A 27385-nucleotide genomic window follows, 5' to 3' on the forward strand; every position below is an offset into this window, starting at 1 on the left:
AACATTTTAAGCCTAAAAACAGTGTCTGATTTAACTAAAACCACCCAAACATTTATAGGTTTTCATATTTTAACGAGGATAGCACGCAAACAATGACAAAAGGGGGAAAAAATAAGTAAGCGAACCCTCTGCCTAAGAAGCAATTGAAACCAATTTTTACCAAACAATTTAAGTCAGGTGAGTGCCCAATCATTGATGAGTGGTTTAAACCTGCCCTGCCCACTCTAAAACACACACCTGGTAAGAATTGTCTTGATGAGAAGCATTGTCTGATGTGCATCATGGCTTGGTCAAAAGAGCTGTCTGAAGACCTGCGATTAAGGATTGTAGATTTTTATCAAGCTGAGAAAGGATACAAAACCATCTCTAAAAGTGTAGATGTTCATCAATCAACAGTCAGAGAAGTTGTCTACAAATGGAGAGACTTTGGCACTGCCGCTTCTCGCCCAAGAAGTGGCCGTTCACCAAAGATGATGCTAAGAGTTCAGCGCAGAATATTCGGAGAGGTAAAAAAAAGAACCTTAGAGTGTCTGCTAAAGACTTACAGAAATCACTGGCACAATCCAAGAACTGTGCACACATCAACTATATGTAAAACTATGGCCAAGAATTGTGTTCATGGGAGGACTACACGGAGGAAGCCACTGCTGTCTTAAAAAAAAAACAAAAAAAAACACTGTTGCTAGTTTAATGTTCGCAAAAAGGCACTTGGACACTCAACAGACGTTTTAGCAAAATATTTTGTGGACCCATAAAACCAAGGTTGGAATAGTTTGGGAGTAACACACAACGTCATGCGTAGAGGAAAAATGGAACGGCTCACCAACATTTACACTGTGAAGCATGGTGGAGGGAGCACCATGATTTGGGGCTGTTTATTGCCTCAGGGCCTGGACAACTTGCAATCATGAATGGAAGATTGAATTGAAAAGGTTTATCAGCATGTTTTGCAGGAAATCCTGAGGCTGTCTGTCAAACAGTTGAAGCTAAAAAGAGGATGGACGCTGCAACAAGATAATGATCCAAAACACAGAAGTCAATCGACTTCAGAATGGTTTCAGAAGAGCAAAATACACGTTCTGGAGTGGCCAAGTCAAAGTCCAAACTTGAACCCCATTGAGATGCTTTGACATGACCTAAAGACAGCTATTGATGCCAGACATCCCAGGAATCTGACTGAACTACAGCAGTTTTGTAGAGAAGAATGGGCCAAGATTGATGTGCCAGACTGATCTGCAGCTACAGGAAGCGTCTGGTTGAAGTTATTGCTGCCAAAGGCAGGGCCACAAAAGATATGGTTGACTTACTTATTTTTTCCCCCTTCTGTCATTGTTTGCATACTATCCTCATTAAAATATGAAAACCTGTAAATGTTTGGGTGGTTTTAGTTAGAGCAGACACTGTTTTTTTTTCATCTGTATGATTTTGAGAAAGATCAGATCCCATTTGATGGTGATTTAATACAGAAATGTGAGACATTCCAAAAGGTTCTGATACTTTTTCATACCACTATATCATCTTTTTCTATATTTTGTCACACCCCTAATGAGAACTATTATGATGTTCACTTTATTTGGCCTAACCCTCCACCTCCATTTCCTCTCCCCGATAAACACACACACACAGAGCCATCTGGGCTTCAATTTCTTCCAACAGGGTCCATTTCAGTCATGCTACCTACCTCACACAAACACGCACACACTTTTTGCCGAAGGGATGCAAACCACAACGATCTGTGCCATCTGTCTAAGAAGGTTGGACCAAGTATCAAAACCTAGTGAAACCCACTCAAATGTATGATACCATCCTGGATCAGCAGGGGAGACAATATTTAAGCGGCGCTGTCTCGCTGTGTGCATGTTGATGTATGCACTCTTTCCAGTGTTTCCAAATGGCCAGTACATAACACTCTCCCTAATCAGCTTAACAGCCAGTCAGGGGATTTGACTAATCCACAACACAAGCATGGGAAGAAGCCTGCCGAGGGTGTCTGCCTGTCTCCGCGTGTGTGTGTCAGGCTCAACTTTTTTCTGAATCAAGCATGACAGCATGGATCTGTTAAGACGGGGGTGTCAAATAAGCATGCACAATATATACACTGCTGGCCAAAAGTATTGGCACCCTTGCAATTCTGTCAGATAATGCTCAATTTGTCCCAGAAAATGATTGCAATTACAAATCATTTGGTAGTAATATGTTCATTTATCTTGCTTGCAATGAAAAAACACAAAAGAGAAGAAACCAATCATGATCATTTGAAACAAAACTCAAAAAATGGGCCGGGCAAAAGTATTGGCACCCTCAGCCTAATACTTGGTAGCACAAGGTTTAGACAAAATAACTGCCAACAACCGCTTAAGGTATCCCATCACTGAGTTTCTTACAATGCTCTGCTAGAATTTTAGATGATTTTTCTTTGACCAAATGCTCCAGGTCTCTAAGATTTGAAGGGTGCCATTTTCAGATCTCTCCACAGGTGTTCTATGGGATTCAGGTCTGGACTCATTGCTGGCCAGTCTCCATTACTTTCTCTCAAAGCATTTTCTAGTGCTTTTTGAAGTGTGTTTTGGGTCACTGTCCTACTGGAAGACCCATGACCTCTGAGGGAAGTTCCTCGGTAACTTGTCTATTGATTTAGGTGGATACACTGCCCTCTAGTGGCAACCGTGAATATGCCATAACTCGTCTAACATGGCTGAATCCAGCTGCTCCCTGTTAAGACTAACATAAGCTTTTGTTGGCGCTAAAATGTGTTTGAACGGTTTGTTAAGAGCTTTGTAAAAAATAAAAATAGAATAAAGTTAGCATTTTATAGCATTTAAGCTAGCGGACTTTTGCTGTGCAAGTTGTCCAATTGTTCTTTTGTCGTAGTTAGAGCCTCTTTTTTTTTTTAACACACTTTGAGGCTTAGTTATTTTAATTTAGTTTTTATTTCTCTTGTGAAATGAAAGTGAACTTCTGCGTTGTTTGAAAAAACATTCAGGAATTTTATTTTCTGTTCGCATTCAATGCTCTTTTGAAAGTGCAATGTTAGCAAGCCAAAATAAATATTATTGCAGCCATAAACACTTGTTTCTTTGTTTTACATCTAAAATGTATTCTACAATGCATTAAATGTTCGTCATCCGATGACTCGATTATTGGAACTGACTAATAGATAGATTATTCCATTGCCTAAAAAATCGATAGCAGCGGCCCTAGTGCTAACATAGACACTATTCTGATGGAAGATTTTGGCAGCAACTTGTTTGTTCCTTTTTTGTTCTTTGAACAATGGCACCTTTTTAAAACCATATATTGATTTTAAGCTACAAAGCATCGCAACCTTTTCAATATTGTCATGCTCCTGCAATCGCCTTGGGCAGCTAGCGACCCATTTTCCCTCAAATTCACAGCATGTAAGCGCTGAATGTGCCACACTGATGGAAAAAAATCAACATCTTATGGCAGCTGGAAAGGAGTGTTTTAAAAGTCCAAATTGACCCAAAGCTAGTGTCGCATTGCTGCCGGAGAGTGTGCGGTGAGTCCGATCCCGGGGTGTTTTCAGGTATAAGGAGTGCTTGAGGCAGTAAATGTGTCTCTTGTGTTCGTGCCAGCTCGAGGCAGCCATCACTTTGCTGCAGTCTCAAAATCAATTTCTCTTTCTTTAAAACAACCACTATGTTGGTTAGGTTTCCATATTTTGAATGTACCAGGGAAATGATATCATTCTGTTTGGCTCAAGGCATGCACCGGATGGTCGATGCGGCGGACGAATAGCTCATCAAAGAATACGAGTCTTTTTCTAAATCTCATGTCATATATTAGTGGTGTACGATATGGGAAAAATCCTCAATCACAAAATGGGCGATTTTATATCACCATAGTGATATGCCACAATGTTATGTATATTTTAATCATTTATTTAAAAAAAAGAAACGCTACAATACATGCATGTCGATAATATCATAGACTTCATAATGTAATGACGTGGCGCAGAGCAGATAAATAGGGGGCCTGCATTGTTGGCGAGGCCGTCAAAGCTGACCGAGTGGAATCACAGACAAAGAGCTTTTTTCGTTGCAAATTCTTGTGAATAAATGCTTAAATCCCTGAATTCTTTATAGATATGGATGTAAAACAGTCTTGATTCTTGGTTAAGAGCAAAAAAAACGTGCAGTTAGCATTTATTTTACATAAATATGTTGAATGTGCTACCAGTTAAGTCACTGTGGCGGCCCCCTTAGTACAACAAAGAGCTTTTTGCGTTGACATTTTTGTGAATAAATGCTTAAATCCCTGAATCCCAATTATAGATATGGACGTACAAGTGTCCCAATTCTTGGTCAAGAGCAACAACAAAAAAACAGGCAGTTTTCATTTACTTTACGTAAATATGTGGAAGAAAGATGCTAGTCCGTAGCGGTTAATTTCGCCAATGATTTTTTTCAAACGTTTCAAAATGCATGCATGGTAGGAAAAATAGAGTAATTACCTTGAATCTTCGAACAAATCACTCCTGAGACGAGCCTTCCTGTTTTTATGCGGTACAGCTTTCATGCTTTTTCAATCCTAAATCAGGCATTGAATCACTGCATTTGTTGACTGCAAATAACTGAAGCGCATTGCAGGGCGGCTCCCAATGTTAAATGTTATAATAAAATTGTGGGGCTAGTATCATTTTGAAATGAGGCTTTTTTTTCCCCCTCAAAAGCACGTTTTTTTAGTGAAGTCATTTTTGGGGTGTCGTACAAAAGAGAACCCACGTCGCTCAAGAATTCCGGTCGTTTTGGTATACGAGCGGTGTCTGTGGGTCCAACGATTTTGGCTGGGGAAAAAACACCATTAAAGACAAAAAATAGGAACATTGTAGATAATAGCTTTGCATGTAATGCAAACAAAAACAGTAAGACTTGAGGAGATGAGGAAGCAATCAAGAGGAAAGCAATGTGCATCAGTAAAGCAAAATCCCAGAGACTTGCTCTCATCCGTCTGGAAAATCTGACTGGACTTTTTGGAGAGGTGGAAGCGCCACATTCCAATTCACATCCCACTTCTTTCTGGCTAAGGGGATGATGGCCGTTACAGAGGGAAGACATCAACCTGCACGGCAGTGTTGTTTTTGGCAGTGCTTCTCATTTTGGACGAAATTCATTTCTCAATTGTCTTCGTGAACGAAAACTCTGGCTTTCGTCTGGTTATCTTTTCATCTGTAAAGAATAAATGGTTTTAGTCCCAAAATGTTTTAAAAAATCCAACAATTTGGTTGTGTTAGGGGTCAGAATTTGCCCGTTTTCGGTTGAAAAAAATCGACACTTTTGACATGCCCAAATTTGAAAACGGGTCAATTTGACCCAAAAACAACATACTACAAAGGTTTAGTACAGTATTTTCAGGCTAAGTTAAATAAATTTGATCCACTAGCAAAAATATGGGCAGATTTCGAACACCATACAAGGGTTAAGGTGCTCGCCATGCTAGTTATTGCTAATGCCAACGCAAGTGCTATGCTAACTATAGGCTGACCGATAGGGATTTTCAAAGGCAAAAAAAAAAAAAAAAAAAATTCAGCCGATTGCCGATGTCCAAAGCCAATTTTGTAAGCCGATATTTGAGGCCGTATATTTTTATTTTTAAAGCACGTAGATTACGAAAGGCAATTTTTAAAAAAATCCTTGGTGTAAAAAAGGCCTTCACCATAGCAATGAGAGTGCCACCTGTGGTTGTGCAGTTGCTACGGCTGTCGTAAATTTTCTCCCGACTAAACTATCAACTATATGATTAGTCAATTAGTCTTAACGAATATTTTTTTAATAATCTAGTGATTATTTGGGGGGTTTGCTATATTAATTCACAAAACATTTCTGAACACTTAAACTGATGCAGAGTTTAAGAGGACGCTTGCCATGCTAAAAGTAATGCTAAGGCAAATGCTACGCTAACGGTACGAGTTACATTGAGTGCAAGGATCACTTAGTAAACACCTTAAAAGGCTAAAGCAACACTAGATATTCTCTCATGCAAGATAAAAAAAAAAAAAAAAAAACGTCTTACAATATTTACAAAACAAGCAAGCTTAAATCTTACCCGTAGCAGCCCGCTTTCAAGCTGCTGGCAGGTCCTGGCAGATGGCTGATTAAAATCTTTTTTTTTATCAGCTTTTTTTGTTAGTCGGCTAATGGCTGATGTTGGAAAAAAGTCCGTATATCGACCAGATATATCGGTCGGCTGATATATCGGTCGACTGCTAATGCTAACACTACAAGTTACATTTAATGAGTGATGATCACTTAGCACAGACCTTTAAAAGGCTAAAGCAACATTGCATATTCTCTCTTGCCAAGATAAGAAAGCAACTCTTACCTTGCGTTTCAAAATAAGCAAGCCTGGAGAGGACAACGGCAAGTAGTGGAGGAACATGTCACATGAGTGACATGACCCAAACACCGCTACGATGCAGGCTAACAATACGTACAACAAGAAAATGTCACACATTGTGAACAAAAGACATAAACTACGACACAGTTCTCATCTCGTCAGATGAAAACTGGTGTTTGTCTCATTATGTGTAGTCTACACGTTTTTAGCTCATTATCATCTCGTCATGGTCACGAAAAATTGCTCGTCGATGAAATATTTTGTACCGTCGTCGTTGCTGAAAACAATGCTTTACGGTAACGGTTTCACCTCCTCTCTTTTGTATTACACCTCTCTGTCTTTAGCCAAGGATGAAAAGGCTGATTTAAAAAAAAAAAATATGATCCAAGGAAATTCGTTTTAACAGCCAAGATGAACAGCGGGTAGTATAAAGACCTCAGGGTTCCCATTGGTGGAGTCATATAGACAGATTTTGGAACTGGCGTGTGCTTTTGGAAACAAGTTTCATGACTTTTGATTGAATGGTCTGCATTCATAGTGGCTTAGCTTACCCAGATCTTTTATTACAATCTTATGACTGTATATAGTTCAAGTACTATGGTGTTGCATGCCGTTGCTCTTACTACAAGTGTTGTTTTCCAGTGGCAGTGTTTGTGCAGTGTGGTATGTGTTGTTTTTCTTGTGACAGTTAATTACAAGGCTGTCACCTTGTGGTTTTGTGGTCTCAGTCACAAGAGGCAGGACGCTGACTTATTCCCCATCATTGACAGCGTTTTGCAGTCTGCAAATTGCTCACAAGTATGCCCAAACACACACAGGATAACAAAGGACACTAACGCATGTTGTCAGAGGCAATTCCCCCAACAGGTGATTGGCACTGGCTATGTGTTTGTCTTTTTGCTGTGTATTAACGTTTGGCCCTGTGTGTGTGAAGCGTATGTGCTCAGGTCCCTTAGAAACATTCATGTATTCGTCAATTATGATATTTTGTCGACCAAACATGTTTTCATGACAATAATGTGCTAAAAATGTGGGTCAGGAGACTCAAACATAACGAGATACATGCCAGTTTTTGTTTGACGAGACGAAAAAGCGCCAGTTTCCGTTATATGTTCACAATGCTCGACATTTTCCTATTGTACATGGAGTACGTCATCTTTGTCTTGCTTGTTTTGAAACACACGGTAAGATTGGTTTTCTTATCTTGCAAATGTCGCTTTAGCCTTTAAAAGTCTGTACAGAGTGATCATCACGCACTAAATGTAACTTGCGGGGTTATCATAGCATTAGAATTTAGCGTGACTTTTTTTTTTTTTTTTTACATGTTCGTGGCGTTCAGGAGGGTTTAATTCGTTGAAAATAATGTAGCCTACTGTTTTCTTGCTGAGTCTGTATTGTCATCACCAAATTGTTGTTGTCCTTGACGCTATAATATGTGCTGGTCTGTCAATGCTTAATCCGAATTGTTGAAAATGTTTATTATTTTTGGATGAAAGCATTGGTAATTCACAGACGAAAACTTATGGTCAACAAGTAATTGTCAACGAAAACTAGAAAAAAACATTTTGAAATGACTAAAAATCATAAGTATTTTCCAGATTCTCCCGTATTCTCGCTTGATCTTGGAGGGTCCGAGATTCGACTCGACTCGGCTTGATGCATTAGACCAGGGGTCCCCAACCTTTTTTGCACCATGGACCGGTGTGATTTTTTTTTTTTTTTTTTTTCACGGACCGGTGTTCTGTCAAATTTTGCACCCTCATAAAATTTTGCTCCCAAAGCTTTTGTGGCGGTGAAAAAAGCCCTCTTTTATATTCAGTTGGACTCTCAATAGCCACGTTTACATGCTGACTTTTATTCATACCGATTCAAATCATTCCGAATGGAAATTTCACATCAGCTGTTTACATGTCACTTCATCTATTCCGATCCAGCGTTTACATGTGACTGCCTTTATTCCGAAAGGACGTTTGACAACTGCCGTCTGACATGCGCAGATGAATCAAAACAAAGCGCCACGTTGCAAAACATGGAGATCGATCGTCAGATCAGCTGCTGTTTTAACTTTTCGAGTGGAAACAAAACTTCAGAATGATACGCCGTTCATTGAAAAAGTTGTGTGGGTGCGCTGTGCGTGTGCTTGGAAGCCATGTTGCAAGTGACGTCACCACGTCAGTACGGAGCATGCGCAGAAAGAACGCAACCAGACACCATTCCGCTTCCCTGTTTACATGATATAATTTTACTTCTAATCGGTTTGGGAAAAGGAATATTCCACCCCTGTGAATCGGAATGAAATTCCATTCGGTTTGGGCCTGTTCATTCCGAATGAGGTGTTTACATGGAACACATTTATTCGGTTTGAACAAATATTCCGATTGTAATTGGAATATTTGGCTCCATGTAAACGTGGCAAATGTCATGGGTGTCCAGACCTGTCCTCAAGGGCCGCTGTGGGTCCTGGTTTTTGTTCTTACCAATCAAGCACAGACAGTTTAACCAATGAAGTTTGTGCTAAAACAAGCAGCACCTGACTGCAATCAACTGATTACACTTGTGAGACACCAGATTGGTGAAAAGATGTCGTCTTGTTGTCTAGGAATGAAATCCAGCACCCACTGCGGCCCTATGTGGAATAGTTTGGACACCACTGCTCAATGTTATCCAACAGTGCTAAAAAACTATTACATCATAAACATACATGTGCAACACGAAAATGGCGTAAATTAATGCTTAACGACACGGCAAAGTCTTGAAGTCGGAGAGCTGCGTGCAGTTGTTGTGTGCAGCTAACATGGCAAACGTAAGTTAATATTCCTTTCTTTAAAGAAAGTTTTTAGTGTGTACTTTGGAATCACTGCATTCGCGTTCATTTTTAACGTTACGAGCATGCCAAATTTGTCAGAACACTGGCGATGTGCGGCAGAAAAATACAGCAAATATAAAATAACATTTGTTTTTAGCCCCGTCGTGTTAAGTCCAAGGAAAATGCAACTCACCCGCTGAATCAGTGGGAGGCCTGAGCGTGTTTTGTTCGTTTCAGTGCTTTCCTAGCGATGTCAGGATATTCCGAAATGACTTTAATCCAGAACCTCGTTAGAGTTGTTGTCTCAAATGTACGTTTAAGGTCGCCCTGATTTGCGATTTCTACAAGCTGATATTCCTGTTGCACAGACATGCTCGAATCACTCGGTTTATTCACATGTGGGTCACGAATCCACTCCTTCGCATCGTTATTGTTAGTGATTGGGAAGTAGCATAGATTTTGTTTCCTTCGAGGTTGTAGGCTGATCAGGTTACCTTTTCCCCGTAAAAAAATCTGTCCAAAGACGTCTGTTTTTCAGTCATTCTAGTGTGGGGGCTAATTATTTCCGGGAACAAATGTGATGGGCGACGACCTACGTCATACGTTATTATCGAGGCCAAGCGCACATAGATATATAAAACAAGATGTACTGCTAACAGTCCAATCAGTGCATTTAATGACGACCCCCTATCCTGTAGTTGTATATCTAGGGTAGACAGGGATATTAGTGTGTTAAGCGGCACAGGCCAAAGTCAATCGGCCAGAATGCAGTTGTTAATAAATTATTCTTTCTGCGCGGCCCGGTACCAAATGCGCCACGGCCCGGTCGTTGGGGACCCCCGCATTAGACAATGTCGCAAGACTCGACAAGCTACCTCGAAAGAGTTTGATCGTAGATTGGATCCCACCTGCCAGTATGCTGGTTTATTCTCTGCAGATTATACTGCATGGTGTTTTGTTTAACATTGACATTCATTGAATAGTTTTCGCTTAAAGATAAACCTAAGTCTGTGGGTGGGCAGTGGAGCAATGGGGAAGACCTGTGACTCGATTTGACACGACTCATCTTTACAACCTGTGACTGCTCGATCATGACCTTCTGGCTCGACTCAGCTCTACCTTATGACTCGACATAATTTCGTGACTCGTCTTGCTCACAAAAGGTAAGACTCTGGACTTACTTAATGATGGAGGATATGCTGCCCTCTGGTGGCAGCGTTGGGTCTGGCTGGACTGTCACCTTATGACTGAGGAGCAGACTCTTGTCTGACATAAAGGACAGCTGCACTCTGTTTTGGCCCACATCAGGCTGTAAATTGTTTCAGCTAATATATGTTGTGTATGCACTTGGAATTAAGTTTAAAGCTACAGCTGTGGAGTTACGTGTGAGCGATTTGTTATGAGAATTGTAAATACATTAGCGTTTGTAGCATTTCAATTCACTTCAATTCAATTTTATTTGTATAGCCCTGGATCACAACAACAATGTCTCAAAGGGCTTTGCAGAGGCAATATGATACACAATCAGAAACAGCAAATGAAGCAACAAAGATGAATAAATAAATTCAAGTCCTGGGTTTCCCCCATCCTTAGACCCTCCATGCCGGCAAGGAAAAACTCCAGAGTCTTCGGGAGAAAAATGAGAAACCTTGGGGAGTACCACAGTCAGGAGAGATCCACTCCCAAGATGGATAGACAGGAAGCCCCAGGACCGCTAATAGGAATTAGCAGGCGAAGTTACAGTCCGTAAAGATGCAGTGGAGTAAAGGAACAAGAAGCGGTCCATCTAGCCAGATGAGACGGGGGTAGCAACAAGGACGTCCATCCAGCGTAGGGTCCGGAAAGTCAGGAGGCTGCAGCCGAAAAATAGCCCCTCCCCAGTGGGGAGGGGGGAAAGGGGACACCGGGTGACTAGTGATGAAGAGACTAGACAACTAGATATTAACATTGGAAAATAGAAATAAAGTAAGATAAGTGGTAGATAGAGTGAGAAAAAGGAGATAGAACTCAGTGGCTGTACTTCCCGCAGCTTTATAGCTTCTAGTGCAGCTTAGACTAAACTTTGAGTCTACTCCGACTTCAACTAGCCTGACCATAAGCTTTGTTGAATAGGAACATTTTCAATCTAATCTTAAATGTGCAGACTGTCTCGGCTTCTTTAATATTAGCAGGAAGCTGATTCCATAAAACAGGGGCTTGGTGGCTAAAGGCTCTAGCTCCGACAGTACTTTTAGAAACCCTGGGAACTACCAGTAGACCTGCATTCTGAGAGCGGAGTGTTCTGTTGGGGCGGTATGGAACCAGAGCATCGGTGAGATAAGATGGCCCCAACCCATTAATGGTCTTAAATGTAAGAAGGAGGATTTTAAATTTAATTCTAAACTCAACTGGAAGCCAGTCCGCATTTAAGATAGCGGACTTTTGTTAGGAAAATTAGGCTAATTTATCCACTAAATTTACATATTGATCAGGCTAGATCAGGGGTCCCCAAACTTTTTCCTGTGAGGGCCACATAAATTTTCCCTTCTCTGATGAGGGGCCGGGGTCAGTTGTAACAGAAAAAGTGTGACGAATGCAGGAGTGCCTAAATGTAAAAAATTATTGTTTTTCAGAAAGCCACAATCAAATAACCCTTTCTGGATTCTTCACGGAACAAAAGTAAACAAAATAATAATATAATATAATATAATATAATATAATAATAATAACACCATTAATTAATTAGATAATAATCAAATAACCCTCTCTGAGTTCTTCACAAAAAAAGGCCACGAAATAAATAACACTATTGAGAAAAAAAAAATTTTTTTAAATGCTCTCTGGTATTGTTCAGGGGGCCGGACCAAATGTGGAGGCGGGCCGTATCCGGCCCACGAGCCGTAGTTTGGGAACCCCTGGGCCAGATGTACGTTTGAACACCAGTTTTGTGTCAAGTGTTTTATTGTTAAAATGCGTGTCAATTGCCTTGTTTGATGTCAGTCAAGCTGAACAACTGTACGTTTAGTGAGGACAGAACATGTCATACTGATAAAGTAAAGTAAAAAAATAAGATACTGTGAGGTACAATAAGGTACTGTTTATGCGACTAAACAAACAAATGACTGGAGACAAAATGGCGGACGAGACTCCGGCATCGTAAAGTCAAAATCGCCTAAGTCGAGTACGTCGTAACCCGGGGGCTAACTATATTTTCGTCCAAAAGACTAATAGGAAAATGAAAAGGGCTGCCAAAGCAAGACTGGTATGTGTTTAGGCCTTTAAAAGATCCCACTTCTCTTTGCGTCAATGAGGAACTGCTCTCTCAGCTATAAAGCAAAAAAGCGGAATCAAAAAGTCTCTTGGCTTAAGTCAGGAGAGAGACTGCCAGAACTGCCTGTGAATGTGCGTTTGTGTGTCATGGAACCTGAAGCCGAACAGGAGCCGGCCGGCCGGAATGGAGGGCAGAGCACGCTGTTTCCTCCTCAGCCAACATTGTCGAGGTAGGACAGCTGTGGTACGAGGATGCACGTGCGGCGCGAGTACACGCTGTTGGCAGGCGGCTAGGCGAGCAAAGCATTATTCTGTCAGCTGTCAGCACGGATCCATTTATCATTCGTGTGTGTTTGTGTGTGCGCTTCCTGTACAAAGCGGCATTACACGCCATTGTCCAGAGGAGTTTTCGATGTGATGGAATACTTTAACTGATTACATGCTATTAATTAAGAGTCCAGACTGGGGACTGAATGGAAGAAAAGGGTAGCCAGGAGGGAGAGGCCTGGGAAATGGAAAGTGATAAGCTACGATAAACAGCCGCCTCGAGAAAAAGACAATACCGTTATGTTTGGATCTGCGTAATAGTCATACGTATGCCAAGGGCTCCATGTGGACATCTTAGCGTATCTATCTAAGGCAAGAAATAGAAACTTTATGTAAATTGACAATATAATTTGGCTATCTGCGGGCAATGGTATGCTGAAATAAATAACGTTTCATCCAGCGTATATTTTACTTAAATAGAAGCGTAATTTTCGGACTATTCACGAAAACAGCACCGGACTATAAGCCCCAGCGATCCTCACTGTATTATGGAATATTTACACCAAAAAATATTAATCGGTAACTCTTTATTTGACAGCGGCATCATAAGACTGTAATGAGACCAAATGAACCATCATGAACCAATTGACTGCAAAGCTTCATTGCTTCAAGAAGCTTCATTTGGCCATCACTGCTCCCTTGGGGAAAATAGTCAACCCCATGCTACAGCCTGCTGTCAAAACTTTTCGTCAAACATCCCTGCTAATATGCATTGCAGCTGTACAGATGTAAATAACAATCAAAATTCATGTTCTGTGCTAATTATTTCTTCAGTTACTGTTCTAGTCGTTTCATTTATTGCTAGTTATGGTATTTGGTAACACTGTATTTGACAGTGGCAGTATAAGACTGTCATAAGACCATCACAATTTTGACATGACACTGCAGTGAGCATTAATGACTGCTTATGACAGATATTATTTCATGTCATTCGGCAAATTATCTCACTTTTGAATGGATGTAAAATATCAGGTCACTTCCTATTAACTCGGGGTCATTTGAGGGTCACTACCTTTTGATGTCGGGTTCACTTCCTGTTGAATTTGGGTCATTTAGGGGTCACTTCTGATTGATTTTGTCAGGAACGCGGGCAGGCTGGTTGTGTGGACCCAAATGCAGGGAAACAAAAAATGCAGCGAGGCAGGTGGCAGTGAACTCAAAAAATTTTTTAATAATAACTAACAAAAGGATAGGGATCAAAAGGCAATGTTCAAACAAAACTTACTTAAACGGAGGGACGGGTACACGAGGGCTTGGACGGGACTTGACTTCAACGTTGACGTAGACACTGACGTTGACAATGACGCAACAAGGAATGAAAAGAAACTGGGAGCTTATACAGTATACACACACGCAGACAAAGGGCAACGAGACAACGAGGAACAGGTGATCACAGGAGGATGCAAGTTCAGAGATAAACTAGGAGAAGGCACAACAGGTGAAATTAATATGCAATCACGGGGACACACTAGGAGGAAACCAACACAAAACCTAACAGATTTGGGGACATTTCAGGGTAATTTCTGGTTGATTTCTGGAATTTTGAGGTCAATTCCTGTTTATATCGGGGGACTTTGTGTTGATTTGCAGTCATTTTGGGCTCACTTCCAGCTATCAGGTAACTTCCGATTGATCTGGGGTCATTTCAGGTTCACTTCCTGTTGATATGGACTCTCTTGGTTGGCAAATCACTAGAAGTGATTTTTAATTTAAAAAAATTTTTTTGCTATTAAAATGAATGGTGAACAGGGCAATTAGAAATAAGAAATTTTCGCCGTTGGAAATGAATGGGTATGTTTTGCTAAATTTTAGCCTAACTGTACGTTTTTGGCAAAACTTCTATATAACCTTTGTCCCCCTTACAGTCCGGAATTTTTTTATGTGTAAATGATGTTATTTGCCACAACTGTAGTACAGGTCGTGTTTTGAAATTGCACCTTTTTTGTTTTCTTTTCCCCTAAAACCCACATTTTGGGCAAACGGTCATTTTTTTTGAGAGGGGGGGGTGTCAAACTAAAGAGAGCCTGCATCACGCGAGAATTCTGGTCGTTTTGGCGTCTGAACAATGTCGATAAGTCAAACAGTGTAAGCCGGGAAGAAACGCCATTGGGGAAAAAATATACTGTACAGAGAGAATATTATAGATGGTAGCTTTTGCATCTAATGCAAAGCTACTATGAATGAGAAATGACGGTGTACTGTAAAATCAATAAATCATCATCCGTTGTCATTCTTAAGATGCTCACATGACAAATCATCTCACTCATGAGATTAACAAGTGAATCATGTATTACCTTGTATTCAGATCATCTTTTAAATTGGTCTCTCCTCCCTTGGACAGAGATTCGTGCCCAGCTGGTGGAGCAGCTGAAGTGTCTGGACCAGCAGTGCGAGCTACGAGTGCAGCTGCTCCAGGACCTGCAAGATTTCTTCAGAAAGAAGGCGGAGATCGAGATGGACTACAGCCGCAACATGGAAAAGCTGGCCGAGCGCTTCCTGACAAAGACGCGCAGTACCAAGGACCACCTGCTGAAGTACGAAACAGACACACCCTTATCTAAAAGACAAAATTTGCTCAAAGTGAGCGACGCTAACAAGTTCTAAAAGGTTGTAGTGTGGACAAGCGTATTTAGAAATGACTAGGTTGTCATTTTCGTGCTCTGGCAAATCCCAAATGATCCGCTGGCTCTATGGGTTTCCACTAAGCTCATAACGTTTGCGTTACTACTGGTTTGGTATGGTTAACCCTGATCACACACGAGTTTTTTTTTCTATTAAAGAAGGGACTACATTATGTCCAGTTTCAAATAGTGTTGTCCAATGATATTGGCCACCCAAAAAATACCGGCTGATAGGATCAGGATAGACTTTATTAGTCATTGACACCAACAGATGACAACGAAATTGTGTTTGATGAGTAAGCATCGGACTGCTACAGACGTTCCGCGCCGCCAACTTCTCTCTCTTCTTCAGAAATTACAGAGCAATTACAGAGCAGTTACAGAAGTTACAGTACACAATATACAACATCGCAGGGATATGACATGATGCACAGGCCACGTGCAGGTATTTTTTGTACGAAACAAAACGAAAACTACCAGCCATGGCTGGAGGAAGGGGGTGCAGAGATTGTAAGAAAAGGCGGTAGCGGACGGGGGGGGGTTGTGTGTGAGTGTGTGTATGCACGAGTGTATCAGTATTTGTACGTGTCTGTAGACAAAATAAGAGTCGCAGGGCCCTGCGACTGGCCTTGGGAATAGAATCAAGGGCAACAGATATGGCCATCATTTCGGCTCTCTCCAGGAGAAGGGGGGGTTGGAAGGGTGTTCGGGAAAAGGGAAAGGAAAATTATAATCGAATTAAGCTGAATAAGTAATTTTATCTGTCCAAATACAGTTGTTCTTCAGTCAAATTTGCGCTCCTCAGGGCGTAGGTGGGACCTCAGGTCCCTTAAGTCATTGCCAATTGTCGCGGTCTGCCTCGACAGTTCCGTCACCTGGCGCCAGGTAGCATCCACTTTTCTCCATTCTTCCTCGGACCGAACCGTGAGTCCACGGAACCACTTCTCGATCCGAGACTCGATGCGGTCCTCCAATGCCTTGAATCGCACCGCTCTGGTCAATTTGTTAATTTCCATGAAAGCTGCCGTCTTGGAAACTTTCCGGTAGAGCAGGGCGCCCAAGCAGATGGAACCCCACGACCGTCACGCCAAACGGCCAAATATCCTCGATATCTTCCACAGATAGGACAGTAAGACATGCTGGCTTCCAGTGATCCTATGAATCTCTCACGTATCCAGCGGCGAAGGTACCATCTGGGCAAAACGGCTCTCCTGGTGCACCGTGTCTTGTTGAAAAAATCTTGTCAATTGCGCTGAGAGACCAACTAATCAGATCCATTTTCGTATGAGAGAGCAGCAACAGTTGATACACAGAGGAAATACACACAAAAGCAGACAGACTAGACTGACGAAGATAGCAGCAGCAGGAGCAGGGAGGAAACACGTCCGCCCCCGTCGAAGGCAGGAGGAAGAAGCATAAAATAAATGAAAGCATTATAGAGCATAATAAAAGCATTTAAAACTAGGAATGCTATTTCTATGGATATTGCTATGTTAGCTTTGCTATGGTAGGTTAACACCTACTGTAAGACACTTCCTGTAGGTTCGTTGTCAATTTACGGTCACTTCATGTTGTTATTATCTCACTTCCTCTTGATATCAGGGCACTTTCTGTTGTTTCTGGAGAATGGAAGTTTTTATGCCACTTAAATGAGTGGTGAATAGGGCCATTGGAAATGAATGGGAAATTACTATGATGGCAGATTAGGGGCCAAATAAAGGAGAAGAAAAACAAAGGACTAAGAGATTAAAATCTGATTATAATTTGATGTAGCTGAGCCAAACGATAAAGGATTTCCTCATTTATGAAGCAGATTCTGAAACATTGGGAGACACTCGGGAGATGCACAATATTATTCCAGTTAGCTATTACGTCACTTACGTCGTAAAGCTACTATGTAGCTGGGAGCTACGACGAAGTGTTGCTAGCCTATAAATCATTCTATTAATAATGATTTGATGTAGATGAGCCAAAATAAGAAGGATTTCCTTTTCCTTATTTGTAAAACCGATTCTAAAGCTAAGGTACATGTCCGTAAAGTGCACAGCGGTTTACCCTATGTAATGATAGGACTTTTTTTTTCTCGTACTGTTAGTGCGACTTTAATAAAGTGCCTGTGACAGCATAAAAAAATCTTAAATAGTATTATTATGTGAATTATATTTTGAGATGATTCGACCATATACAACAATTTGGCAAAGAGCAGATTACGAGAAATGAGTCTTTTAATCTGACGTTTAGCCCCACCTGTCATTATAGCGCTCTCGCGTCCCCAGCTGGATGATGACGTCTGCAGGGTCACAAAGTTTTTTTCTCCAATTGCTAAATAAATGGTATGGTCTTGACCAGGGGTCCCCGAACTTTTTCCTGTGAGGGCCACATAATTTTTCCCTTCTCTGATGAGGGGCCGGGGTCAGTTTGTAACAGAAAAGGTGTGACGATTGCAGGAGTGCCTAAATGTAAAAATGTATTGTTTTTCAGAAAGCCACAATCAAATAACCCTTTCTGGATTCTTCACGGAACAAAAGTAAATAAAATAAGAAAAAAAAATTATAATAAATAATATAATATAATAATAACACTATTTATTAAATAGATAATAACCAAATAACCCCCTCTGGGTTCTTTACAGAAAAAAAGTCAGGAAATAAATAACACTATTGAAGAAAAATAAATAAATTTTAAAAAATTTTGTTCAGGGGACCGGACCAAATGTGGAGGCGGGCCGTATCCGGCCTGTGGGCCGTAGTTTGGGGACCCCTGGTCTTGACAAATAACAGTCCTTTGCTAAATGGAATATGAAATACTAAAAATGCATTTATTCAGTACGACAAGGTAAAATTACTGCATAATGGTCAAAACTGCTGACTTCTTCCTCTCCCCAACGGTATTTTATGCCACCGGATTTAGTCCGGCTTTTGTCATTTCCCCGCCCCGGGAGGAAAGAGCGTAAACAAAACGGGAGGCGTGACAGCTAGCCGACGTCCTAACCCGAACCGAGCGGCTTTTCCAAGTCTTTTTCTCGCCTTTCGAAAACAAAAAATCACACAAACTACCCGACTCTTGTCACACACAGCGGCGGGGTCGATTGTCTTCACCGATCGGCCAGCCCCCGTCGGCGAGCAAGTTTGGGCTCGTCGTTCCCCTGCTGCGTCCCCGGCAGGAGTGCTCGTTGCCGGGGACGCAGCTGGAGAATGACCGCCGGACAAACTGGCCGTTGTTGCTGGAGTGTGTAGCTGCCCGAGTCCAAGGTCAAAATCTTAGTGGCCAAATTGTACATTTTTAGCAAATACTGTATAGAATGTTTGTGCCTCTTATACGTTAAAAAATAGGACCTGAAGTGTTGTAATTTGGACAAAAATTGTAGGACAAGTTCCTTTTTGAAATTTCACTCAATCCCGCCCCCACCCCAAAAAGCAATGTTTTGGGGTGAACGGTCATTTTTTTGCATGTCAAACGAAAGAGAGCCTGCGTCGCACGAGAACACCAGTCGTTTTGGTGTTGGAACGATGTCTGTGGGTCTACCGCTTTTGGCTGGAAGAAAAGAAATATCATCCACTCATGATCAGTTCACTTTTGGGTATTTCTGCCTTTTCCACATTTTCCTGCACAAGTTCCACTATTGGCTAAATGGACTGGCCTTCCTGCTCCACGTGACAGATGGTACCCTGAGGCAATTCCCGATCACCATGGCGGTGAAATGGCAGCTACCTCTGGCCGGCCCTCGTTTATCACGATGTAAACACTCAAATGTCATTGGCCTCTTTGGAATGTCACATTAGATGGAAATGCTAAACGGTCATTTACAGTCAGGATCAAGGCACATAGCATTAGATGGAGCGCGGCTGCCGGCATTTTTTTCAACCAAAACGACTCTTTCGTGACTCGCCGTGTTCAGCAAAAAACAGCGACCTATATGCGAGGGTAGTTGGAATTCCAACATGGCACCATGGAAAACGTTATATGAATCATATTTGAAGCATTAGAAGGACTACAAAAAAATCAATAAATGGAAAAAAAAAAAACTTGTGACTTATTCAGTGGGCAAGCAGGGGTAGATTATCAGTCTGTTGGATGATTCATCTTCCTCACAAAGTTTAATAAGCCTTTGACTGGACAGAAAACCGGCATATGCGCTGTATGTGACGTGTGTTTATTTACCAAAGACGACCAAGTGTGTGATGCATACAAGAAAGTAAAGCGAAAACAATGAGAACAATGTGAAGTGAAAGGCAAAAAAGACGGAAGACCCAAGCGGAAACTCACATGACTAAGGAGGTGGTCATATTCCATAGGAAGTTTGTGCGTGCGTGTGTGTGGACTTTCAAAAATAGAGTAAAAAAGGATGTCATTTCCTGGCAGGAACTGAACTCCGCACGATAGCAATAAAATGAAACAGTCAGCTACGGTAAATACACTGCCCCTCGTCTACGTAGCTCTGAAAAGTTATCTTGGGAACAAATGAGAGTCAAAAATTACCATATACCAAAAGCCATTTTGCCCTATACAAAAAAATGCCACATACTAAAAAAATGCCATATGCCCAAGAGGCATTTTGCCACATACCAAAAAAAAAAAAAAAGCCATATACCGAAAAAATGCCATATACCAAAAGCCATTTTGCCACACACCCAAAAAATGTGATATACCAAAGGATATATGTTTATACTGGAGTGCCACGTCCAATTTCGTTGTTCACAATGTTGTTGTTGACAATGACAATAAAGACCTATTGTATTTTGCCATAAACCAAAATCCATTTTGCCATATACCAAAAAAATGCCACATACCAAATAAAAAGGCCGTATACCAAAAGCCATTGTGCTATATACTATTGCTGCAACGATTAATCGATTTAACTCGAGTATTCGATTAGAAAAAAATATTCAAATTAAATTTTGTTGCTTCGAGGATTCGTTTAATTAAAGTGGCGTTGTAATGGTTTATTTTGAAAGTGTTTACATTTAGTTTATTGATTAGGGTAGATACATTGCCCTCTGGTCTGCCTCATTTCACATGGCTGAATCCAACTGCTCCCTGTTAAGACCAACATAAACTAAGTTTTTGTTTGGGCTAATGTTTTTTAATGCATTTTTCTAATTTAGTTTATATTTAGCCATTTTTGTGGTAATATGAGTGAACCATTTGTTAAGAGCATTGGAGAAAAAAAAGTTAGCATTTTATAGCATTTAAGCTAGCGGACTTTTGCTATGTAAGTTAGCCAATTGTTCTTTTGTTGTACATAGATCTTCATTTATTTATTTTTTTATAACGTTTGAGGCTCAGCTTAGCTATTTTAATTTTTCATGTTCCTTATCCGATTACTCGATTATTCCAACTAACTAGTTCATCGATAATTCGACTACTAAAATAATTGATAGCTACAGCCCTACTATATACCAAAAAATTATCATATACCAAAAGCCATATACAAAAAAATGCCAAATACCAAAAGCCATTTTGCCACATACCAAAAAAATGCCATATACCGAAAAAATGCCATCTACCAAAAAAATGCTATATGCCAAAAGCCATTTTGCTACATATACCCCCAAAAATCCAAAAACCAAAATCCATTTTGCCACACACCCAAAAATGTTATATACCACCAAAATCCATTTTGCCATATACCAAAAAATGCCACATACCAAAAAATGCCGTATACCAAAAGCCATTTTGCTACATACCCCAAAAAAATGATAAAAACCAAAAGCCATTTTGCCACACACCCAAAAAAATGTTATATACCAAAAACCATTTTGCCACATACCCAAAAATGCCACATACTAGAAGACAAAAACAAAATGCCATGCATGAAAAGCCATTTTGCCTTATACCAAAAATACCCAAAAAATTCCATAAACCAAAAGCCATTTTGTCACTTACCCAAAAAGTGCCATAATACCAAAAGCCATTTTGCCACATACCAAAAAAAATGCCATATACCAAAAAAATGTCATATACCCAAAAGTCATTTTGCCACATACCCCCAAAAATGCCATTTGCTCAAATCCATATTGCCACATACCCCAAAAAAAGTCATATACCAAAAGCAATTTTGCCATATACCAAAAAAATGCCATATGCCAAAGGCTATTTTGCCAGATAGCAAATACCACTTTTTGTTCTAAAGCCCCGCTAACAAATTATTGCTAATTGTATTGTGATGCCCCACTGAATGTTTTAATACTGATAAATGTAACAACGTCAAAGTTTTCCAAATAAAATAAACATTCTGTGAAAAATAAGAACAACATCAAATGAAGTTAAAGAAAAACTGCCAAAAAAATGTCTCATATAAATAAAATACACCATTTGTCTGTTATTTATCAGAATTATATTTATTTCAAAATGTTTTTATTTAATTTGGATCCTTTTGGGGTTCCATAGAACGAAGCCTCATAGTGTGAAAGCTCATCTTTTAGCACTCCGTGTTTCTTCGAATTGTCATGTGATAACGTCAGTAGAATGAGCTGGAACTAGTGACACTTAAAGGTCACTCGGGGGTGACAAAGCATTAAATTAAAGACAGGAACTCATAGTACATGATAACAAATATAATCTGTCATTTTAGTAGAGCTTGGAACCAATTAGCTCATTAACATGTAAAACGCCATTCATTTTACACCCCCCCCCCCCCCCCCCCCCAAAAAAAAAAAAAAAAAAAAAATCATGATCCGATAGCCACTCCGGGACAAATTCATTTCGTATCTTGAGGTACCACTGTATATGTAAAAACACTTAGATCGGCATGACCTCGCCCCACTTAGGATCACATTGCAAGTATCTATTCATCTGACCAGTGACAGTCGGTACCAGCATATCACATCACTGTCTATGACTCAAACTCAACTCACTGACAACATTCGCACTCGCTCAAAGACTTCCTCTGTCAGTGTGACTCAGTGCAAGCTGTGACCCCTTTGTGTCTGCAATCTACTTCGGATTATTTAATGCTCCTCTTAAGACACAAATTATGTTACTTACTTGTGGAAAAAAAACATTCAAAGTCAATGACAAAAATTGTCCGTTTTTCCCGTTTGTGGTTTTCAACGACAAAAAGTAAAGTTTCAATGACAAAATATACTTTTATATTCTCATTTTGGCTCTCCTGTGATTCAATACTTTTTTTTTTTTAGACTTGTTTTTTCCCCTGAACAGAATTTCCTAGTTTTTAGGGTTTTAATGTGTTCACAGTTTTGTTTTATTTGTTGTTATGACTTTTAGCTTGATGCATTGTTGATTGGGCTTTGCAAGGCAAAGGCCCATCCAATATAATTCCTCAACTTTCTTCTTCTTCGTCTTCTCTGCATTTTTTGGCACCGCACAGCCCAAACCGGTTGACTGACCGGCACCTTTCGAATATCGAAATGACCGATTTTCGGATGACCCCCCCAAATTTTTCTTTTGTCGTTAAATGCAGGTTTTTCAGACCCAAAAGAAATCCCTTTCAAAATGTTTCTAGTAGGGCTGTCAAAATTATCGCATTAACGGGTGGTAATTAATTTTTTTTTAATTAACTAACATAATTAATTTTTTTAATTAATCACGTTAAAATATTTGACGCAATTAATGCACATGCCCAGCTCAAACAGATTAAAATGACAGCACAGTGCAATGCCAACTTGTTACTTGTGTTTTTTGGAGTATTGTCGCCCTCTGCTGGCGCTTGGGTGCGACTGATTTTATGGGCTTAAGCACCCATGAGCATTGTGTAATTATTGACATCAACAATGGCGGGCTACTAGTTTATTTTTTGATTGAAAATTTTATTAAAACAAAAACATTAAGAGGGGTTTTAATATAAAATTTCTACAACTTGTGCTAACGTTTATCTTTTAAGAAATACAAGTCTTTCTATCCATGGATCGCTTTAACAGAATGTTAATAATGTTAATGTCATCTCGTTGATTTATTGTTTTAATAAACAAATACAGTACTTATGTACCGTATGTTGAATGTATATATCCATCTTGTGTCTTATCTTTCCATTCCAACAATAATTTACAGAAAAATATGGCATATTTTATAGATTGTTTGAATTGCGATTAATTACGATTAGTTAATTTTTAAGCTGTAATTAACTCAATTACAATTTTTAATCATTTGACAGCCCTAGTATCTAGTCCTACAATTTTTGACCAAATTACATAATTTATACATAAAAAATTCCAGGACGGTAAGGGGCATAAAAGTTGTCTACAGAATTAGCCCAAAAACGTTCCCATTTTTTTTAATGGGATGCCAATGACAGCCATTTACGTCTAAATTTCCCATTCATTTTCAATGGCAGGAAAACATAGGTTCTTGTGATTTTTTTATTCATTTATTTATTTATTTATTTATTTTTATTTTTTTTTCACCATGACATCCCATTGCCATTCAACTGGCACGCCAATGTAAGTCGATGCCATTGACAGCCATGTACGTCCAAATTTCTTATTCATTTTCAATGGCAGAAAAACCAGTGTGGTTGTGATTTTTTTAACAAAAACTTACCATGACAGTCCATTGACATTCAAGTGGCGCCCATGTAAGTCGTTGCCATTGACAGCCATGTGCGTCCAAATTTCCCAATCATTTTCAATGGCAGAAAAACCTGTATGGTAGTGATTTTTTTTAATTTTTTTTACCAAAAACTTATGACAGTCTATTGACATTCAACTGGCACAACCATGTAAGTCGATGCCATTGACAGCCATGTATGTCCAAACTTCCCATTCATTTTCAATGGCAGAAAAACCAGTGTGGTTGTGATTTTTTAACAAAAACTTACCATGACAGTCCATTGACATTCAACTGGCGCCCATGTAAGTCGATGCCATTGACTGCCATGTGCGTCCAAATTTCCTAATCATTTTCAATGGAAGAAAAAAACTTAATGGTTGTGATTTTTTTTTTTTTACCAAAAACTTACCATGGCAGTCAATTGCCATTCAACTGGCACAACCATTCAAGTCGATGCCATTGACAGCCATGTACGTTCAAATTTCCCAATCATTTTCAATGGCAGAAAAAACGGTGTTGTTGTGATTTTTGAACAAAAACTTACCATGGCAGTCCATTGACATTCAACTGGCGCCCAAGTAAGCCGATGTTATTGACCACCATGCAACAGGACATGTCCCAGAATTGTCCACAAATCAACAGGAAGTGACCTGATACATTAGTATCTACCACAGCAAAGCCTCATCGCAATTTCTCCAGAAATTGCAGTTTCTAGTTTTGTTTTGTTTTTTTCAAAGTCATTGTATAGCACTTTCCTGCCATTTATTTTTATGATTACTTTGTTGTAAAGCACTTTGAGGACCTCTCAGGGTTTTGTAAAGGGCTATTTCAATGCATTTGATTTGATGCAAAGCAGCCCATTCAGCATTTTTCACTTTTCAACTAGGAGGGAAAATCGTGCAGTTTTAAAGGCGGAAAAGTATGAGAGGAACTTCCGACTCTTTCTCTCATCTCATTCCTTTTTTTCTTTCTTTCTAATGAGTGCTTTCTTCTCTGGAACAGCTGTGCTTTTGGGGGAGCCTTACCACTTCCTGCTGGGTTTTGTACCCTGGCTGAATCCCCTGTTTGGGTTGGCTAACTGACCCGCTGTGTGCGAGTGTGTATGTGTGTAATAGTGTAAGTGCATGTGTGGTGGAGAGACAGGGTGGCTGTTTTCTGTATAAATCTGTCTGGGCGTTCTCTCCCTCCATGACTGTTATTCCAGTGTTTCATCTTGATGAAAAACAGTCAACTTGCAGTGGCGATCTTGAAAGCTATGCATTACGGTAATGATACATTTACCATTGCTAGCGTAAAATAGCAGAATGCTATGATGACGCAGTCGTTTTTTGTTTGCCCGCCCTAATATTTTCTTAACAGTAAAATATCTCATTGATTGATTGTCGAGAAACATGTAATGTATCTGAATCATTTGTGTAATCGAGTAATTGGATAAAACTTTTTTTTTTTAGGTAAATAACTATTATAAATATACCTGAGAAAACAAAACATTTCACCTCATATTAACCCATTTTCAGACTATCAGTGTCTTTATTTTCGATGTACATAGTTGAAAACAGCCAACAATTGCGACTCAGATGTGACTAGAACAAAAAAATAACAACAAATTCACGGTTTTCACTCAAAAAACGTCTAGATCTCATAAAAAAAAAAAAAAATTGCATTTCATACCTAAAATGAGAGATGTGGGTCCGATCACGTCATTTTCAAAGTATCGGAATCGGCAAAAAAATATCGGCCATGCCTTTTTAAAATTTTTCTTTTTCTTTTAATTAAATCATTTTCTAAATGTATTTAATGTATTTAATGTTAGACATAATATGTTACACTCATCCAGAGTCTTAAGTTTAGGCTTAAGGTAGGGTTATCGAGTTTATCCCGATAACAGCGGTAATTAATTTTTAAAAAATGTATTACGTTAAAATATTTAACGCAATTAATGCATGCGCTGCACGACCCACTCACGCATTGTTGCGCTCAATCTGTAATGGCGCCGTTTACCTATATAGAGAGATAAAAGGCAGCGTTAAATGAGTAGAGTGAATTTTGGCAGCCTTTGGAGCCTTTTTTTAATTGACTAAAGCCTTACAATACCTCTCCCTATGATTAGAAATATTGTGGGAAGCAATGTGGGGAAGCAAGGTAGCAATTGATCTTTTTCTTAACACCTTATGTTATTTCCTAACGCAGAGAAGATATATCAATTGGTAGCACTACGCACAGACATGGTTCCACTTCCCATCATGCATTTGGGCATGGCTACAGTATCATTTACTGAAAGCTCAACAAATACACTAAATGGCAATATTTAGTCACAGTATAAACAAATAAGTCGCAAGTCTTTCTATCTGTGGCTCCCTTCCAAACAGTAAATACGAGAAGAGATACTATTCCCTTCACTTTTGAGAAAAATTAAGGCTTATACGTGCGCCTTATGGTGCGGAAAATACGTTGTTGTTTTTTTTACCTGCATTGCATCCTATAGAGAATGACGCGCCACATGACAACTCTGTTGTACGATGCCGCCCCTCAACTTCATAACAATATTAATGAATTAGAATCACATTTGTCCTCCTACAGAAATCATATTAAAACAAAAAATATATTTCCCTCCCCCCTTCGTTTTCCCACTTTCAAACATTTTTGACAAAGCTCCGGGGAGCCACTAGAGCAGCGCTAAAGAGCCGCATGCGGCTCCAGAGCCGTGGGTTGCTGACCCCCAATTTATACAGAGTAAGAAACCATTATAGTTTATCATAATCTGCTAAATTATGTAATTTTAAACCATATTTGAAATGAATTGATTGAATATTTATGATGCTGTTTTGAGGTGAAAATCTCAAAGCCTTTCATGAATGAATATACGACTCTAAAATCAGTTCCAAAACATATTTTGATAACAAATGGTGGAGTGGGCTACACAGACCCAACCATCTTTCAACCAAAAATGAACTATTTCAGGTTTTCATGACTACGGTATATCCCGAAAATCCTCATATTTCAGGTTAGCTTCATGAGAATATGTGTCCATCAACTGGGTTAAAATGGGAAAGACTTAATGCTGCCATTTTAAAAGACTCTTGTTATCACGCGCAGGAAGGAGCAAAGCGTCTTATCGCCGGTCAACTGCTGGAACCTGTTGCTGCTTCAAGTCAAGAGGGAGAGCCGCGACCACGCCACGCTGTCTGACCTCTACCTCAACAATATCATCCCCCGCTTCGCTCAGATCAGCGAGGACTCGGGACGCCTTTTCAAAAAGGCGAGGCTCGCTCACACGTGCAGACATTGTGTGGCGTTGCAGCTGCGCTTAATCATTCATTTTAACATTCCGGCACGGCACTCCATAAAGATTTGAATATCACTTGAATCAGCACAACATGAACAATGAATTCTCATATTTCAACCAAAGCATTGTTATCTAGAAAACCCGGAAGTTGTTGAGGCAATATGACATAACTCATTTAACATGGCTGAATCCAGCTGCTCCCTGTAAAGACCAACATAATGTAAGTTTTTG

General features: G+C 39.9%; 1 protein-coding gene across 1 annotated transcript in view; it reads left to right on the plus strand.

The window, feature by feature from the left end:
* The window catches only part of srgap2 (SLIT-ROBO Rho GTPase activating protein 2), a 140984-nt gene that overhangs the window by 52246 nt on the left and 61353 nt on the right, over window positions 1–27385 (plus strand). The window contains exons 2-3 of the mRNA XM_057846492.1: window positions 15081–15273; window positions 26965–27127. Coding sequence (XP_057702475.1) covers window positions 15081–15273; window positions 26965–27127 — 356 coding nt within the window. The remainder of the gene's footprint in view (window positions 1–15080; window positions 15274–26964; window positions 27128–27385) is intronic.

Source organism: Corythoichthys intestinalis, chromosome 9 (genome assembly GCF_030265065.1).
Source record: "Corythoichthys intestinalis isolate RoL2023-P3 chromosome 9, ASM3026506v1, whole genome shotgun sequence".
NCBI lineage: Eukaryota > Metazoa > Chordata > Actinopteri > Syngnathiformes > Syngnathidae > Corythoichthys > Corythoichthys intestinalis.